We start from the raw sequence: 20,427 nt of genomic DNA on the forward strand, positions 1-20,427 counted from the left end.
ATAGTCAGAGTAGAAATGAAAGAATAGTCAGGATGAATGCGTGGCTTGAGAGATGGTGCAGGAGGGAGGGGTTCAGATTTTTGGGACATTGGGACCGGTTCTGGGAGAGGTGGGACTATTACAAATTAGACGGTCTACACCTGGGCCGGACTGGAACCAATGTCCTTGGGGGTGTTTTTGCTAACGCTGTTGGGGAGGGTTTAAACTAATGTGGCAGTGGGATGGGAACCAAATGAGGTCAGTGGACAGTAAGGAGGTAGTAACTAAAGCCTGTAAGGAACTAGACAATGAAGTAAGCGTGATTAAGGGAAAGAGTAGGCAGGGAGCAGATGATGAACGCAAAGGGACTGGTGGTCTGAGGTGCATTTGTTTTAATGCAAGAAGTGTAGTAGGTAAGGCAGATGAACTTAGGGCTTGGATTAGTACCTAGGAGTATAATGTTATTGCTATTACTGAGACTTGGTTGAGGGAAGGGCATGATTGGCAACTAAATATCCCAGGATATCGATGCTTCAGGCGGGATAGAGAGGGAGGTAAAAGGGGTGGAGGAGTTGCATTACTGGTCAAAGAGGATATCACAGCTGTGCTGAAAGAGGGCACTATGGAGGACTCAAGCAGTGAGGCAATATGGGCAGAACTCAGAAATAGGAAGGGTGCGGTAACAATGTTGGGGCTGTACTACAGGCCTCCCAACAGCGAGTGTGAGATAGAGGTACAAATATGTAAACAGATTATGGAAAGATGTAGGAGCAACAGGGTGGTAGTGATAGGAGATTTTAATTTTCCCAACATTGACTGGGATTCACTTAGTGTTAGAGGTCTAGATGGAGCAGAATTTGTAAGGAGCATCCAGGAGGGTTTTCTAGAGCAGTATGTAAATAGTCCAACTCGGGAAGGGGCCATACTGGACCTGGTGTTGGGGAATGAGCCCAGCCAGGTGGTTGAAGTTTCAGTAGGGGACTACTTTGGGAATAGTGATCACAATTCCGTAAGTTTTAGAATACTCATGGACAAAGACGAGAGTGATCCTAAAGGAAGAGTGCTAAATTGGGGGAAGGCCAACTATACCAAAATTTGGCAGGAGCTGGGGAATGTAGATTGGGAGCAGCTGTTTGAAAGTAAATCCACATTTGATATGTGGGAGGCTTTTAAAGAGAGGTTGATTAGCGTGCAGGAGAGACATGTTCCTGTGAAAATGAGGGATAGAAATGGCAAGATTAGGGAACCATGGATGACAGGTGAAATTGTAAGACTAGCTAAGAGGAAAAAGGAAGCATACATAAGGTCTAGGAGGCTGAAGAAAGATGAAGCTTTGAAAGAATATTGGGAATGTAGGACCAATCTGAAACGAGGAATTAAGAGGGCTAAAAGGGGTCATGAAATATCTTTAGCAAACAGGGTTAAGGAAAATCCCAAAGCCTTTTATTCATATATAAGGAGCAAGAGGGTAACTAGAGAAAGGATTGGCCCACTCAAGGACAAAGGAGGAAAGTTATGCGTGGAGTCAGAGAAAATGGGTGAGATTCTAAACGAGTACTTTGCATCGGTATTCACCGAGGAGAGGGACATTACGGATGATGAGGTTAGGGACAGATGTTTGATTACTCTAGGTCAAGTCGGCATAAGGAGGGAGGAAGTGTTGGGTATTCTAAAAGGCATTAAGGTGGACAAGTCCCCAGGTCCAGATGGGATCTATCCCAGGTTACTGAGGGAAGCGAGAGAGGAAATAACTGAGGCCTTAACAGATATCTTTGCAGCATCCTTAAACACGGGTGAGGTCCCAGAGGACTGGAGAATTGCTAAGGTTGTCCCCTTGTTTAAGAAGGGTAGCAGGGAAAATCCAAGTAATTACAGACCGGTGAGCCTGACGTCAGTGGTAGGGAAGCTGCTGGAGAAGATACTGAGGGATAGGATCTATTCCCATTTGGAAGAAAATGGGCTTATCGGTGATAGGCAACATGGTTTTGTGCAGGGAAGGTCATGTCTTACCAACTTAATAGAATTCTTTGAGGAAGTGACAAAGTTGATTGATGAGGGAAGGGCTGTGGATGTCGTATACATGGACTTGAGTAAGGCGTTTGATAAGGTTCCCCATGGTAGGCTGATGGAGAAAGTAAGTCGCATGGGGTCCAGGGTGTACTAGCTAGATGGATAAAGAACTGGCTGGGCAACAGGAGACAGAGAGTAGCAGTAGAAGGGAGTTTCTCAAAATGGAGACGTGTGACCAGTGGTGTTCCACAGGGATCCGTTCTGGGGCCACTGTTGTTTGTGATATACATAAATGATTTGGAGGAAAGTATAGGTGGTCTGATTAGCAAGTTTGCAGACGACACTAAGATTGGTGGAGTAGCAGATAGTGAAGGGGACTGTCAGAGAATACAGCAGAATATAGATAGATTGGAGACTTGGGCAGAGAAATGGCAGATGGAGTTCAATCAGGGCAAATGCGAGGTGATGCATTTTGGAAGATCCAATTCAAGAGTGAACTATACAGTAAATGGAAAAGTCCTGGGGAAAATTGATGTACAGAGAGATTTGGGTGTTCAGGTCCATTGTTCCCTGAAGGTGGCAACGCAGGTCAATAGAGTGGTCAAGAAGGCATACGGCATGCTTTCCTTCATCGGACGGGGTATTGAGTACAAGAGTTGGCAGGTCATGTTACAGTTGTATAAGACTTTGGTTCGACCACATTTGGAATACTGCGTGCAGTTCTGGTCGCCACATTAGCAAAAGGATGTAGATGCTTTGGAGAGGGTGCAGAGGAGGTTCACCAGGATGTTGCCTGGTATGGAGGGCGCTAGCTATGAAGAGAGGTTGAGTAGATTCGGATTATTTTCATTAGAAAGACGGAGGGTGAGGGGGGACCTGATTGAGGTGTACAAAATCATGAGGTATAGACAGGGTGGATAGCAAGAAGCTTTTTCCCCCCCAGAGTGGGGGATTCAATTACTAGGGGTCACAAGTTCAAAGAGAGAGGATAAAAGTTTAGGGGGGATATGCGTGGAAAGTTCTTTTCGCAGAGGGTGGTGGGTGCCTGGAACGCGTTGCCAGCGGAGGTGGTAGACGCGGGCACGATAGCGTCTTTTAAGATGTATCTAGACAGATACATGAATGGGCAGGAAGCAAAGAGATACAGACCCTTAGAAAATAGGCGACATGTTTAGATAGAGGATCTGGATCGGTGCAGGCTTGGAGGGCCGAAGGGCCTGTTCCTGTGCTGTAATTTTCTTTGTTCTTTGTTCTGATTGTCCCCTGCATGGTTATGATCGGAATCCTCTCGGCAGAAGGGACAAGAAACGAGGGGAAAAAGCTGGCAACCTGTCGTCTCAACCAGCCTCAAGACATCTTCCACCTATGCCAGGATGATGTCCTCCGCTGCCCCCATCCACAGAGACAAGGAGTCGTCTCATGGAACGTGATGGGATTGGCCGAAAACGATGGACTGCTGAGACGACCCAACCAATCTAAGCGATTGAAAAAGACAATTTGTACGGACACTGCCTTGTTTTCGGACTAAGTGTAAATTTGATTTCGTATGCAAAAGGGCAACCCAAGCAAAGGTAAGACCATGCCGGACAGAGTGGGAAGTTAGGGTAACAGAAGGGAATCTTGAGGAAAGACAAGGGAGTGATAGGCATAGGCCCCGAAGGAAGCGTAGTCCACCAGAAAATACCTTCTCATCCCTCTTGACCCAGAGGGAGAATAACCACACTAACGAAAACCATGAATCTCTTTCTCCGAACTCTCAGACGCCTGCATGGGCCAGGGCAAATTGTCTGTTATCCAGATCCTTTATCTGTGGCACAATTGTTTTCAGTCTCGCCGCTATGGGGGCACACAGAGAGTGGTTAACTGCCAACACGACACGTTGACGCCAGACCAGGTCACTATCCCTTATGACTCCGATTCGGCCCCTCCGGCAAACTGCCTTCCCCTTCCCCAGGACAACTCCCATTCACATGATGGCATGACTGACAACCACAAATATCTACCCAGGAAGTTTACTAACAATACGGACTCACGGTCCTATGAGAATTGCTTCCACGGGAAAAGGTATGGGTGCATGGTGGCGGACGTAAAAGAAAACATAATGTGCCTGTACCCCACCTGTACTAAACGGCAATGTAGTGTAACTCGGGCCAATGCACCTGCTATAACACGACCTGTATTCCGTTGGCTGCGGGCCTCCAAATACTCTGCGGCCGGGCAAACGGCTCCCACATGGTCATCAAAGACAACTCATTCCCCATTACCTCGGGCTCACAGTGGATCTCGGAGAATTGGAGGGATTGGGCCACAGGGGGATCCCTGGTGAACACCTATGCCGGCTGCAATCACAGCTTATATACGGACAGAGGATATTTCTTCTTCTTTAATGGTACAGCCACCAACATCTTATCGCCTCCCTTCCCGAGACAAGTCGCCATCGGAACCCTGGTCCCCACCACGGTACCTTGCCCCTCAAAATGGACCCCTCACAACAGGTTGGTGTATCGGGAGGCATCAGCAGAGTTTTGCGAAAACTGGAAGAGACCCCCAATCTTGGGACCAACCCGAGGACATTCGGCAGGATGGGGGATTCTCAGTATGCTTACGATAGGAGGCGTAGAGGGTGGCTTAGCTGCTAACAACCGTAATTACTTGATCTGTGGCCTTACCATCCTGGGGAATGCAACATTGGGAGCTCTTGAGGCGATAACGGAGGAATTGTCCGAGTTGAGATTGTTTACCATGCAAAACCGGTATGCCCTTGACGACCTACTAGCCCGCAAAGGAGGGGTATGTGCAATAGTAAAAGGGAAATGCATCATGGGAGTCTGTGATCAAACCGCGAACATCACTAAATTTATGAATCATATTCGAGACCAACTAAACGATCTGAAAGACCCTGGCTCCTGGGGAAAGTGGGGATTCGGGGGATGGACAGATTAGATCATAAACATAGCCATGTACTTGGTTTTCGGGATTGCTTACATCTTTACAGGCATAGCGATTCTCAAATGCGTCATGGGACGAATGCAGGCAGCTCTGGAACAAATAGGAGCCCCAAGAATCCTAATGGTACGCACTCACGAACAAACCACCGACGATGCAGAGCTACAGCAAGAAATGGAGTTACAACGAAAAATCAACCTGGACGACGACGAAGAGGACAGTAGAGACTGGTGCAGGAAGAGTACTGAGTGTGGAGAGAGAGAGAGTACTGATAAAGAGAAGGTCATCATAGAATGATAGGAGGAGGGAATGTGGAAGTGAGCAGAAAGGCATGGCACTATGCTTGATGGGAAATTTAGCCAAGTTAGGAATAAAAGCTTGCTTTTATAGGATAAAGAACTAAATCAGCAGAATTTAGCATCTGTATCTGTGTAGTCACGCCCGAGTTAACTGCAGCCCTTATTGGAAATAGGCTTTAGAATAGACTAGGCGAGGGTAGATTATGCAACGATATTAAGAACGGAATGGGCTGCTAATGTGCTGCTAACCTCAATGATTGGTTAACCAAAGAGGTATAGCACGAATCGTAATGTATATACGGTAGTATCTGTATTTGGGAGGGGCACTTACTCTGGTGGACTCGATCGACTCCGCTGGACTCGGTGCCGCTGTATCAGAGTAAGTCCGCTGGCGACTGCGCAAATAAAGTAATTGATTTTACCTACACATCCGACTCGGTATATTTACTGAACCAGACTGAGGGCAAAAAGAACTCGAATCGTCAACAGTTCCAATCTAAGCCCTCTCTTTCACTGGTTTTATCCTCAAGATCTCAGCAAAGTCATCTCCAAACCAGGTGGTGATATGGGCAGTGTCCACAGTGAAGTAAAATAGCATGTCCCGGCACTGATTTCTACGATATGTGGACCTTGGATCAGCTGATAGCACAGCCACAATGGCAGACTTTGCTTCCTCTACAGACTGGAAATAGTTCAGTGATGCTTTGCCTGGATCTGTAAACAGACAGAATTGGTTAGACTTGAGCTCTTAAATCTGTCAAAAAATTAAATTCTAAAAAGTTATACAACAGTTATCATGGGAAGTATAACTTTGGCATTCAACAAATGTGACAACGTTGCTGGATTAAGATCCCCAAAATTTAAAAATAATCAGAACGATTTGCAAATTTTGTTCAGCTTTAAAAAAAATAATTTAAAAGCAAAACAAAATTCTCACAAAGTGTTAAAAGTAGACTTTAAAAAGCAACCAGCATCTTAGGCTTTATTAATAGAGGCATACAGTGCAAAGGTAAGGAAGTTATGCTAAATCTTTATAAAACACTGGTTAGACCTCAGCTGGAGTATTGAGTTCAATTCTGGGCATGACACTTTAGGAAGGATGTCAAGGTCTTGGAGGGGGCAGAGATTTACTAGGATGGTACCAGGGATGAGCAACCTCAGTTATGTGCTGAGACTGGAGAAGCTGAGATTTTTCTCCTTAGAGCAGAGAGGTTAAGGGGAGATTTAACAGGGGTGTTCAAAATCATGCAAGAGGAAATAAGAAGAAACGGTTTCCAGTAGTAGGGGAGTCAGCAACCAGAGGGCACAGATTTAAGATAATTTAAGGCAAAAGAACCAGAGGAAACATGAGAAAACATTTTAAAAAAACAAGTGATCTGGAAGGTGCTGCCTGAAAGGGCAGTGGAAGCAGAGTCAATAGTAACTTTCAAAAGGGAATTGGATACATATTTTAAGGGAAAAAAATTGCAGGGCTATGGGGAAAAAGAGGAGAGTGGGACTAACTGGAGAGTTCTACCAAACAGCCAGCACAGGCATGATGGGCCAAATGGCCTCTTTCTGTGCTACTACTGCTGATATTCATTTCACAATTTATAGGTGCTACATTAGAACACAGAGATCTGGATTCTGTCTACCGGTTCCATTATGATTAATATAAGTGCTGCACCAGCATTCAATACCTGTCCCACCTGAAGCCTGAAACTGCTCCAGATCCATTTCCGCATGAGGAGTGAATCGAACCTGTAGGGAAGCTACAGGTGGTTGTTTTATCCAAGTCGCAATAGTACTAATAGATGACTGATTCCAAGGTACGCTAACAGCATCAACGCTCTTTGGCCATTTATTCTGACGGAATGTGACAGTGCCCAACTGCTCAGCCTCGAAGCAAATAACTTTCTCATGTTCAGCTACATGGTTTATAATATCGCCATGAGCCAGTTGTTGTTTGACTTTCTCCACTGCCAAGAGTATGCTTTCCTGAGAAGCATCCTCCTTCCCAGCAAGTTCATCAACTTGATCATTTGTTAGCTCAGAGATGCAACACTCCTCTTTGTCTGTAGTTTTGTCCATAATGCATGCTGAAATGGTCCCTCCTACTTGTATGGGGGACTGGTCGTCTTCATTGAGAAGATCACCTTCTGACTTTCTGAATGGGTGAGTGGTATCGCTTTGAACATGTTGCATCCACTCAGTAAAAGAATCACCTGAAACCACCTGAACATGAGCTGGATTCTTATCCTCATTCTCTACAGTTATTGCCCTAGTGATTGGAATGGTTACACCTTGACACTGTTCATCTGGCACAAGGATCTCTAGATGTGACTGACTGCAGTTTTGGTTACTTGGTGAGTCAGCCTTAGGTGCGTCATAATCTGGAATATATGGCTTAATGTCCAGTACTGGCGTTCCTTGTATCATGTCAATTCCCGAAAGATAAACAGTATCACCTTAAAGAAGTTAGGGAAATAAATTACACACAAGAAACGTCAAACAAAAAACATCTTGAACATTGATTTACTACGATTATCAACAATCCTCAAATTCAAAGTTTAATCTATTGGTTATCTTTAATGAATAGAATTCTAACAAGTATTTAAAGATTATAAATAAGCTTCAAGGATGAACTGGGCTGTATAAAACTGGCAAATTCTTTGACCCCCACTACCCACCCCCCCCCCCAAAAGCTGACCTTTAAAAACATTCTACCTTTTATTAACACCAGCTATTTCTACCAGCATGACATGAACCCTCTGAAGCCAAAACACATAAGCCATTCTTTTGTCCCTGCTGGACACAAATATTCCAATGCTATTGTTATGATCCTGTAGTTTTTTTTTTAATTTTCCGGGAAGTATGCAGTGTGCCTTTAGGGCTGTAAAAGGATCTGCTTTAAGAACCAGCAAGCCTCAGGAGTTAGAAAAAGTGCATTCTGGTTGCCATAGAATACAACCATACAGAGAGGGAACTAACAAGCTTCAAAGAATGCATTCTGGTTACCCAGCAACAGGCATTAAGAGACTGAGGATTGAGATATACAATGTTACAATTATCTTTTGAACTGGCTTTTTAATTTGAGACAGACTGTTTTAATTGACACCGACAGCTGTTCTGTCAGCATTTACTGAAGGAAAGAGTATTCTCCCTCAGTTTATTTAAACTCTATTTATTATACTCTCAGAATTCTGATATGTCAAGCCAGATTAATTTCTTAAACAAAAATAACCAATTACTTTAACTACTAAACTGTAATTGCTGAATTCATCACTGGAAAAGGGAGAAATGCATCACTTCAACTGGAACTAAACTGACTGTCCTACAGTTGAACTTTTTTTCCCCCCCATCGGACGGCGGTGAGAACTTCAAGCAACCTCGGATTGTTCCAAATTGGAAGACTGCACTTTGGCAGGAGTGTAAATCTGCACGGACACTCATTTTTTCTATTTTAAAATGTTGTTTATATCTTAGTAGTGTTTAAGAATTTACTTTTTCTAATTAAACAGTTAATTTGATGAGCTAAAGACAGCTGGTTAGCCTCATTCAGGGGTTCATAGATGGTCAATTTGGCTGTGGTTTTCTTCAAGTGGAAAGTTTAAAGTGATATGTTAGACTATTTGTGGAGAGGCGGGACCGATTTGACAGTGTTTCTCCCGCCGCAATCAATCATATTTTGATTGGGGGCTTTTCTTGAACGGTCGGTTGTGACACAATCCTTTCTGGCCTGCCATTCTGGGCGAACCCCAACTATTCCAAAACGCAGTTCCCCCATCCACACATTTTGTTCCACACTAATTCCCCCACGCCACTGATCCCCCATCTTTGCTGTTCCCTATTACTCTCTCCCAATATATTAAAATCAAAATTAACACCCAACATAGCCTCACAACCATATCCAACCTTACAACTCTTGCCAAGCCCCTTTCTGCAGCTTTTGGTCCTTCCTTCACACCAATGTTGCACCAGTCTTGTCCTCAGTCTCTGAAACTCAGTCTCTAACTTCCTGTTCTCTAATCTACTTTAAAAGCATTTTAAAATCATAGAATGGTACATCACAGAAGGAGGCCATTCAACCCATCAAGACCATGCCGGCTCTGCAAGATCAATTTAGGTAGTCCCACCACCACCCCCTCCCTAATCCTGTCAACCCTGCCTTTTCCCCATAGTGCTGCAAATTTTTTTGTTTCAGGTGCTTATCCATTTTCCTTTCGAAAGCCACGATTCAATCTGCCTCCATCACCTTTTCAGGAACTCACTCCCAAAATGTTTTCCTCATGTCACTTTGGTTTTTTTGCCACTTTAAATCTGGTCTTCTGGGTCATGACCCTTCTGCCAATCGGAACTGTCTTTCGCTCCTCTGTCTAGACCCCTCAAGATTTCGAACAACTCTATCAAATCTCCTCTCAGCCTTCCCTTCTCTATCAAAATCCAGCTTTCTGACCAGGCTTTTGGTTACCTCCATTAACTGCACATTCCATGGTTTACTGTCTGTTTTCCTGCCTACTTCCATTTATGAAGCACTTTGGGACACATTTTATGTTAAGGATGCAATATAAATGTTATTAAATAATTTAATCCCGGGGAAATCAGATGATTCTCAAAATTATTTATGTATTAACACCAGTGAGAATTTTTAATCACATGACATCTTTGCAACCAGATGCCCAGTGTTTTCTACACAACTATGGAACAGTGATCATTGTATCATAAGGTTTAGGCTGACTATGGAAAAGAATAATCCAGAGTAAGATCAATTAACAGGGGGAAAGCTGGGGTGAATAAACTGGAGTCAAAGGTTGACAGGAAAAACAGTAGCTGAAAAATGGGCTACCTTCAAAGAAGATAGTTCCCTCGAAGGGGAAAGGTAGGGTAAACAAATCCTGAGCTCCCTGGATGACAAAAGAGATAGCGATTAAGGTAAAGAAGAAAAAGTGTGCTTATAACAGATACCAGGTAGAAAATCCTATTGAGAACCAGGCTGAATATAGAAGGTCCAGAAGGGAAGTGAAAAAGCAAATAAGAGAAGCAAAGAGAGAGCATGAAAAAAGACTAACAGCTAACATTAAAGAGAATCCCAAAGTTTTCTATAGACATACAAATAGTAAGAGGGTGGCAAAAGGAGGAACTGGGCCGATTAGGGAACTAAAAGGGATTTACATATGGAGGCAGAGGGCATAGCTGAGGTATTAAATGAATACTTTGCATCTGCCTTTACCAAGGAAGAAGATGCAACCCATGCAATGGTGAAACAGGAGGTAACTCAGACACTAGAAGGGTTTAAAATTGATAAGGAAGACGTATTAGATAGGCTGTTTGTACGTAAAGTGGATAAGACACCAGGACCAGATGAGATGCATCCAAGGACACTGAGGGAAGTGAGGGTGGAAATCACAGAGGCACTGGCCATAATTTTTCAGTCTTCCTTAGACTCAGGGGTGATGCCAGAGGACTGAGAATTGCAAACATTACACCCTTGCTCAGAAAAGGGTGTAATGATAAGCAATAACCACAGGCCAGTAAGTTCAACTTCAATGGTGGGGAAACTTCTAGAAAGAGTAATCTGGGACAACATGGACAAACGTGGGTTAAAGAAAGCCAGTATGGATTCCTTAAGGGAATAACATGTTTAACTAACTTGGAGTTTTTTGAGCAGGTAACAGAGAGGGTTGACGAGGGCAAAGCAGTTGATGGATTTTCAAAAGGCGTTTGATACAGTGCCACACAACAGACCTATGAGCTAAGTTAAAGCTCATGGAATAAAAGGAATGGTAGCAACATGGATACGGAATTGGCTAAGTGACAGGAAACAAAGTAGTGGTTAATGTGTGTTTTTCGGGCTGGAGGAAGGTTTGTAGTGGAGTTCCACATGGATTTTGTTGGGACCCTTGCTTTTCCTGAGATATGTTAATGACCTAGACCTAGGTATACAGGGCACAATTTCAAAGCTTGCAGATGATACAAAACTTGGAAGCATTGTGAACTGTGAGGAGGATAGTTTAGAACTTCAAAGGGACAAAGACAAGTTGGTGCAATGGGCGGATAGATGGCAGATGAAGTTCAATGCAGAGAAATGTGAGGTGATTCAATTTGGTAGAAACAACATGGAGAGACAATATAAAATAAAGGGGATGCAGGAGGAGAGAGACCTGGGTGTATATGTGCATAAGTCACTGAAGGTGACATGACAAGTTGAGAGAGTGGTTAATAAAGCAGACAGCATCCTGGACTTTATTAATAGGGAGACAGTGTACAAGAGGAAGGTGGTTATGTTGAATTTGTAGAAGACACTAGTTCGGCCTCAGCTGGAGTACTGCGTCCAGTTTTGGGCGCCGCATTTTAGGAAAGATGTAAGGGTATTGGAGAGAGCACAAAGATGATTCACGAGAATGGTTCCACGGATGAGGAACTTCAGTTATGAAGATAGACTGGAGAAGTTGGGACTGTTTTCCTTGGAGAAGAGAAGGCTGAGAAGTGATTTGATAGAGGCATTCAAAATCATGAGGGGTCTCGACAGGATAGATAGGGAGAAAACGTTCCCACTCGTGAAAGGATTGAGAACGAAAGAGCACAGCTTTAAAGTAATGGTAAGAGAAGCAAAAGCAACATGAAGAAAAACTTTTTCACACAGCAAGTGGTTAAGGTCTGGAATGCACTGCCTGAGAGTGTGGTGGAGGCAGCTTCAACTGAAACATTCAAAAGGGAATTAGACTGTTAGATGAAAAAGGAAGAATGTGCAGGGTTACAGGGAGAAGGCAGGGAAATGATACTCGGTGAATTGCACTTTCGGAGAGCTGGTATAGACACGATGGACCAAATGACCTCCTTCTGCACTGAAACAATTTGGTGATTCTGTGAACTCAAATGCCAGGTAGTTACAGAAACAGAACCACAAACATATCTTAATTATTTGAGACATGGTATCCTTTACTCAATGACAAGACAAAACAAATACTGTACATGCATCATTATGGTCCTTGGCAATGTACACAAGATTTATAGACTTGCTTTTCTGATTTCTTCATTGTTTTAGGGGCAATTTTTCAATTCACAGTCTCACTGCAGAGCTTAACCTATTGGAGGACACACTGGGCTTTCAGTTCTTGTCATTTTCTGCCCATTCTTTTTCAGTAGTCAGCATTGCAGGTTATCATACTGGATATGCACTCCTATTGGCAAAGTTCCAATCCCAGAGGCTATGAAGTTGTAATACTTCCATCTTTGTTTTAATTAATTCCAACTTCATACAGGGAAAAATGCCTGGATTCTGACAAGGACCTCTACTTCGCCTGGTTTGATCAAAGTTGCCTTTTTAGACCTATTGAACCTCTTTGAAGCAGCTTACCTTCAATCCTATCCAGCTTTGCCAGTGTTAAACCTATTGTATTGGGGCGATGAGGACTTCTTGTAGAAAAGACTCCAGTTTTTAATCCATTCAGTCGAGGTGGTTTGACTTTAGCTTTATAGCTCTGATGTCCATTCTTGTGAAAAACAAAGATAATCCTGTATAAAGCAATTGTTAAATATTTAAAATTTAGAAATTTGATCACTTCAATAAAAATCATCTATAAGCACAAGGCTAAGAAAATGAGATTATCTTGGTTGGTAGGTGCAGAGAAATCTTAAAAACATGGAACTAGATTCCACAGGCCTTGGAGAACTATGAAAATGCTTTTAGCTCCTATGGTACAATAAGCAATGAATCATGCATAATGTTTGCAGCAAGCTATGGAATAAGTATTAATTCAGCATTCCAATTTAATACAAATTTGGCCATCTCAGAGCAATTATACAACTAACATATTGCCATCATTAACACATGAACTTAAAAAAAACAAATCATGAGCTTACAGATAGATCCCCTGTAAGTTCTGTACCTAACAGCCATAGTGCTGGTTTCAGAAAAGTTTTGCAGTTGTGGAGAAAATGGTTCTAACTTCCTCCACAAGAAGCCAAAGTCACATTCAAATAATACATTTTGCATATTAATTCAGTACATGAAACTTGTACCCAGTGGCACATGTTTTTTTTAACCTTGCTAGGTGGGAGTGAGAATCAGAAATTGTACCACAATATAATGGTTTGCGGATTCATTGTTAGCAAGGCTCCATGCCAAAACAACCTCACAAAATTAACTTAATTCTCTTTAGACTAAGGATAAATTCAGTACCCCTAACAGGGCATCACTAAAAGGGACTGCTAGTAAGAGATAGCACTACAACACTAGTGCCAATTCTCTAACCTAGGTCTTCTTTAAGCCTGGTCCTCCACTGCAAGTGCAGGAGCATTAAATTTATACTAATTCTAGTTTTATTCTAGTTGTCTTTTTCATGCTTTTGACAATTGCAGCAAATGTATAAATCAATCATTAAAAAAACAAAGATTATTACTGTTGATAGAGTAACCGAGCCACTTGTGGTCTTCGTTATAAATAACACTCCTAGCAAAGGTTAGGGAAGAGACAAGGCCAATTTAAGTACATAGGAAAAAAATAACAGCGATTAGTTTATTTCATACAGCATTGCTCATTGAACTCTAGGGGGAACGGATACACAAATCACTAGAAGTAGTAGGAGGATTACAATCAAAAACAGAGAAATTATGCTAAACTTGTACAGAACCTTAGCTAAATTGCACTTGTAATACTGTGCAGAGTTTGTAGCCTCCATATTATTAAAAGGATAGAGACATTAGAGAAGGTGCAAAAAGGACTCGAAGTTTATATCAGAAATGAAAGGATATACTTATCAGGAAAGGCTGAACAAGTTGGCGCGCTTTTCTTTTTTTTTATAAACGAGAAGGGTAAGGGGTGACATGATAGAGGTATTTAAGATAATGAAAGGATTTGATAGGGTAGACGTAGAGAACATGTTTCCACTTGTGGGCAGCCCAACATTAGAGATCAGAAGTTTAAGATAGTCACCAATATATCTAATGGGGAATTCAGAAGAAATGTCTTCATCTAAAGAGTGGTGAGAATGTGAAACTTGCTACCACCACAAGTAGTGGTTGAGGTGAATAGTATAGATGCATTTAAGGGGAAGACTCACCTGGAGCAGAGATTTATCAGGAATGCATTGTCTGACAGTGTGGTAGAAGCAGGTTCAATCGAGGCATTCTGGAGGTAATTAGCTTGTTATCGGAAAAGAATGAATGTGCAGGGCCATGGGGAGAATGCTGGGGAATGGCACTAGGCAAACTGCTCTTTCGGATCCCACACAGATCTGATGAGCCGAATGGCCTCCTTCTCTGCTGTAACAATTCTGTGATTCTGAGAGAGACATGAGGGAGAAAGGAATAAAAGAATATGTTGATAGGCTGAGGTGAAGAGGGATGGGGGGAGGTGCTAATGGGGCATAAACAGTGGTATAGATACATTGGGCCAAATGGTCTGTTTCTGTGCTGTAGACTCAACATAATTATGTAAAAAAAATTTTAAAAATTAAAAGGGACTACATCACAGTATACAACTGTGCACATTCCATAAATGGATCATGCATTGCAGTTACAAACAAACACACACACTACTCGCCCACCCCTGTAATATGAATAATGAAATCTATTTATCTCAGATGATCCACTGGCATTAATAAATCTGTGCCCTTGTGCAGCCACTTCATGAATAAATGCTTGTCCTTCACCCACACTGTGCCCACTCACTCAACCATCTATTATAATGCTTATGGTTCTGGGCTAGCGCAGGAGTGTACGTCCGAAACCCATTACAAGATGTCAGACTGCATTCAATAAATCTGGTGCTTAATGGACTAGCAACAGAAAGTGACTACCGATGCTCTTAACAGATGTTGGAAGTTGACTATAATTCAAGTTAGAATTACTCTAAACTTGAGTTATATAAAGACTGAAATGTTGCAGCACTGAACTTCTAACTATATTAGGCATGAAAGTTAAATAATGGAGATCACAAACCTATACCTTCCATAATTAAAGCCAACCTACCAGACATGTGAAAACTGATCCAAGCCCATGAGTGAATGTTCTGCATTGTTAAAAACAGTCTTGCTAATTCTAAGTTGTGCGCGAGACAAACTACAAATAGTCGGTTGTCGAGGTGTACCATTTTTGGCCTTGAAGCAGGATTCGATGTATCCAATAGGTATAGTTCGAATGTTTCCTTTAAATACATACATGCAATTTTTAAGTTCATCATACAATGATAAATTACAGTCAAGCTATATTACTTACAATTAGCAGGCCAGGGATGGGGGTCGGGGTGGAGGGGGAAGGTGTTAAATATAGAAACAAACTTGAAATATAAAAGTTATATTAAGACTTGTATACAATAAAACTATATACTGTTATAACTAGTAAACACACACTGGAGATTTGACTGTATTATCAGAGTTACATATAAAATTTAATCGCTGTCAGTATGCTTTTAACAAGTAGAATTGCAGTTGAACAACTGCTTAGGTACACTGCACGGGAAGTTGGCAAGTGAAGTTTCTCCAAATGGAACATATTTCCACTTTTCTACCTCAAAACTCCGAGGTCAGTTCTGGTCCAATCATTTGCTCAGTAAAACTGCCTCTACAGAGCCCCAATATGCTTTCATCACAGTCTGAAAATACCTGAGTTTGGATTTGTTCTGTTTTCTATACCAGCTATTCTTGTGGCCTTTCTAAAAAGAGCTTTTAAACTGTCACTTAGTGTTGACTTTTGTCCTTTGGCATATGCTGACAAGAACATAGATTGAAGGAGTCTCCAAATTTTTATTTCCTAACTTTCATCTAGGATTTATACATACAGGAAGCGCAAATCTTCAGCTACTAGACTGGCTTCAGTCCTTGGTTCTGAGATCAAAAGACAGCATGCCAACTCAGAACACCACAATTTCCCCACTCTCTCCAGTAATAGGTGCTGATACCCAGCATGGTACTCACAGCTCTGAAGGCAAGAGTCAGTGCCTTTGACATCAAGGCAGCATTTGACCGAGTATGTCATCAAGGAGCCCTAGCAAAACTGGAGTCAAAGGGAATCAGGGGGAAAACCCTCTGCTGGTTGGAGTCATACCTAGCGCAAAGGAAGATGGCTGTGGTTGTTGGAGGTCAATCATCTGAGCTCCAGGACATCACTGCAGGAGTTCCTCAGGGTAGTGTCCTAGACCCAACCATCTTCAGCTGCTTCATCAATGACCTTCCTTCAATCATAAGCTCAAAAGTGGGGATGTTCGCTGATGATTGCACAATGTTCAGCATATTCACAACTCCTCAAATAATGAAGCAGTCCATGTAGAAATGCAGCAAGACCCGGACAATATCCAAGCTTGGGCTGATAAGTGGCAAGTAATATTTGTGCCACCCAAGTGCCAGGTAATGACCATCTCCAACAAGAGAGAATCTAATTGCCTCCCCTTGACATTCAACGGCATTACCATTGCTGAATCCCCCACTATCAACATCCAAGGGGCTACCATTGACCAGAAACTGAACTGGAGTAGTCATATAAATACCATGGCTACAAGAGCAGGTCAGAGGCCAGGGCTCCTGACTCCCCAAAGCTTGTCCACTATCTGCAAGGCACAAGTCAGGAGTGTGATGGAATATTCTCCACATGCCTGGATGGGTGCAGCTCCAACAACACTCAAGAAGCTCGACACCATCCAGAACAAAGCAGCCCACTTGATTGGCACACCAATTACAAACATTCACTCCCTCCACCACCAATGCACAGTGGCAGCAGTGTGTACCATCTACAAGATGCACCGCAGCAACGTACCAAGGCTCTTCAGACAGCACCTTCCAAACCCGCAACCTCTACCACCTCAAAGGACAAGAGCAGCAGACGCATGGGAACATTACCACCTGCAAGTTCCCATCCAAGTCACACACCATCCTGACTTGGAACTATATCGCCGTTCCTTCACTGTCGCCAGATCAAAATCCTGGAACCCCCTTCCTAACAGCACTGTTGGTGTACCTGCAACCCAAGGACTGCAGTGGTTCAAGAAGGCAGCTCACCACCACCTTCTCAAGGGCAATTAGGGATGAGCAATAAATGATGGCCTAGCCAGCAACACCCACATTCCACAAATAAATAAGAATAAAAAAAAGAGTTTACCACACAGGCCCAAAGTAGAACATGTAATAAATTGAACATCTAGAATTTCATACCTTTCTCCAAAGATTGAGACACTGGATCATCTCGATTTCCAATAGGTACATAACCCTGGGTGGGCTCCTTTCTCAAACCACTCAGGAGGGCATGCAGGTCCTCAATAGATTTCTTGTGTACGTGGATAGCTTTGTTGACTTGTTGCCTAACATTGTACAAATACAATTACAGATCAGAAATGCTTTATTTCCTCCTCCCTCTTCAAAAAATAGATGGAGATACAAGACATTTCAGAACAGCTGCAGTTGTGCAATGGAACACCAACTGGGTACTTTTATACAGCCAGCAGCACAATAGTAAAAGGGCATTCTGTCCCCTTGCTCCTTCAATGCATCTCTCCACATACTTTAAAAAAAATTCACTGGATGATCCTGCTGTTAATGTACTAACCCTTCCACAGACATTGTGGAATATCAACAAATATTTTATGAACAACTTGCACTTATTCTTCCTTCTTTCTTCTTTTGGGCCTCCTTATCTCGAGAGACAATGGATACGCGCCTGGAGGTGGTCAGTGGTTTGTGAAGCAGCGCCTGGAGTGGCTATAAAGGCCAATTCTGGAGTGACAGGCTCTTCCACAGGTGCTGCAGAGAAATTTGTTTGTTGGGGCTGTTGCACAGTTGGCTCTCCCCTTGCGCCTCTGTCTTTTTTCCTGCCAACTACTAAGTCTCTTCGACTCGCCACAATTTAGCCCTGTCTTTATGGCTGCCCGCCAGCTCTGGCGAATGCTGGCAACTGACTCCCACGACTTGTGATCAATGTCACACGATTTCATGTCACGTTTGCAGACGTCTTTATAACGGAGACATGGACGGCCGGTGGGTCTGATACCAGTGGCGAGCTCGCTGTACAATGTGTCTTTGGGGATCCTGCCATCTTCCATGCGGCTCACATGGCCAAGCCATCTCAAGCGCCGCTGACTCAGTAGTGTGTATAAGCTGGGGGTGTTGGCCGCTTCAAGGACTTCTGTGTTGGAGATATAGTCCTGCCACCTGATGCCAAGTATTCTCCGAAGGCAGCGAAGATGGAATGAATTGAGACGTCGCTCTTGGCTGGCATACGTTGTCCAGGCCTCGCTGCCGTAGAGCAAGGTACTGAGGACTTGCACTTATATACCACCTCTAACACTGTAAACAGATTGAGTCATCAGTCAAAAGCAGAAACTGAGGCTTTTAGGAAGGGTGGCCAAACTTTTCATCAAAGAGGTGGGTTTTAAAGATGGGCTTAAAAGGACAGCGCAGTCGAAAGGATTTGGGGAGGAAATTCCAGAGCACAGTTCTGAGGGTTGGAAGACTGGAGTTTGTTACAGAAATCGGGCAGACAACAACACAAAGGGATTTAAATACAAGGATGAAAGTATTAAATTGATAGGTACCTGGGGAACTGGAAGCCAATGTACTTCACAGAGGTTAAAACAAATGGATTTGCACAGCAGCATACACAAGTACTGTTTGTGGGATCTTGCTGCTCACAAGTTGCTAGCACATTTCTTACAGTACAACAGCGACTACACTTCAACAGTACTTCATGGGGCTGTAAAATGCTTTGGGATGCCCAGAAAATGTGAACGGCGCTATAAAAATGCACGTTTCTTTCCTTCTCTCCATGGGGATTGAGGTAGGTGAATAATGGCTTGTACCACCGCCATATTGTTATCTCCAGCGCTGAGCCTCAGCCTGCCACTCCACCCCCTCACCAGGGCCCCAGTCCCTCTTCACGCCCCCCGGAACCACCCCCACAATCCCCTCCACGCCCGAGTATCCCAACTCGGCAGCACCTCAAATTGCGGAGCTCGGCCCTCAACACTCGGACCTTTCCCATCAGTTGTTCGCTCGGTCCGTCCATCATCCAATCAGCGGGCGGCCCCACGTGACCGCCGGCTGTACCACGTGGTCCGAACACGAACAGCGCCTGCGCCCTGGGAGGGTGGCCGCCGGTTACCATGGCAACAAGTAGCTCCTTCCCCACCTTCTTAATGTTTTTTGAATGATGACAGGTGATAAATAAAATATTGATGAGGTAATAGTGCCCCCTCCCTAAAAAGACACCACTAATTGTAACAAAGCAAAACAAAACTTTAAAAAAGAAACAACAGTCGGGTTGAAAGTGGATTCGATGTCATTGGCCACCTCCTTGTGCTGAGGGACGCACTAAAGCTAGGGGCAGCCGCGGCAAAGGCTCAATGGGGAAAGATCAGTGTGTAAGGTCCTCCCCACCAAGGTGAACGGAGGGGCTGGATCCATGGAAAACCCCTCGAACTGTAGCCAGAAAAATATTTGTTTGCTGTAAAATGTACATGGCCTGTAAAATGAAATGGAAGGGTTGTGAGGCAACTCACTCCTGTATTGAAGGAAACTGATCTCCTTTGCACTCTTCCTATTGCTTGACTTTGTGCTTTTTGGAACTGTTTTATAATGTATTCTTTACAGTTATTTATGAATAAAGTATATTTTGGAAATTTAAAAAAAAGTGTTTGGCCACCTCCTAGTTGGTGATTCACCCTGCACTTTACCCGGCAGGAAGATCTCTGATAGTCTCATGCTACTCAGGGATACGATCGCCTATGTACAGGACAGGAGGGTGGACACCTGCGTCATCAACCTGGATCAAGAGAAGGCTTTTGACAGGATATCACACACCTACATGATGGACGTGCTCTCCAAAATGGGGTTTGGGGAGGGAATCTGCAATTGGATCAAACTGCTCTACACGAACATCAGTAGCGCAGTCTCAATCAATGGGTGGGAATCAGAAAGTTTCCCAATCCAATCTGGAGTCAGACAGGGCTGTCCTCCATCCCGGTCTTGTTTGTTTGCTGTATTGAACCCTTTGCTGAGTTTATTAGGAAGGATGCGAGCATAAGAGGGATGACAATCCCAGGCAGTGGAGGCACTCAGGTTAAAACCTCCCTGTACATGGATGACGTTGCCATCTTCTGCTCGGATCCGCTGTCCGTTCGCAGACTGATGAGCATCTGCGACCAGTTCGAACTGGCCTCGGGAGCCAAAGTTAACCACGGCAAGAGCGAGGCCATATTCTTTGGGAACTGGGCTGACCCAGACTACCT

The 20,427-nt window shown here is 43.5% G+C and overlaps 1 protein-coding gene across 4 annotated transcripts in view; it reads right to left on the reverse strand.

Annotated features, from left to right (window-relative positions):
* The window catches only part of trmo (tRNA methyltransferase O), a 28,949-nt gene extending 9,709 nt beyond the window's left edge, over positions 1-19,240 (reverse strand). Inside the window, exons 1-6 of one of the 4 annotated variants that reach the window (XR_010974944.1) lie at positions 19,138-19,240; positions 17,360-17,505; positions 15,186-15,360; positions 12,571-12,728; positions 6,923-7,681; positions 5,566-5,948 (exon numbers count right to left, since the gene is read on the reverse strand). Coding sequence is in view for 1 of the 4 variants with exons in the window: in XM_068030541.1 (XP_067886642.1) it covers positions 5,731-5,948; positions 6,914-7,681; positions 12,571-12,728; positions 15,186-15,360; positions 17,360-17,505; positions 19,138-19,208 (1,536 nt within the window). In the remaining 3 variants the exon portion in view is untranslated. Of the gene's footprint in view, positions 1-925; positions 5,949-6,913; positions 7,682-12,570; positions 12,729-15,185; positions 15,361-17,359; positions 17,506-18,735; positions 18,994-19,137 lie in introns of those variants that run through there. The other 3 variants (XR_010974943.1, XR_010974945.1, XM_068030541.1) reach the window with 3 other exon arrangements.
* Between the last annotated feature and the right edge of the window lie 1,187 nt (positions 19,241-20,427).

This window comes from Heterodontus francisci, chromosome 4 (assembly GCF_036365525.1).
Source record: "Heterodontus francisci isolate sHetFra1 chromosome 4, sHetFra1.hap1, whole genome shotgun sequence".
NCBI lineage: Eukaryota > Metazoa > Chordata > Chondrichthyes > Heterodontiformes > Heterodontidae > Heterodontus > Heterodontus francisci.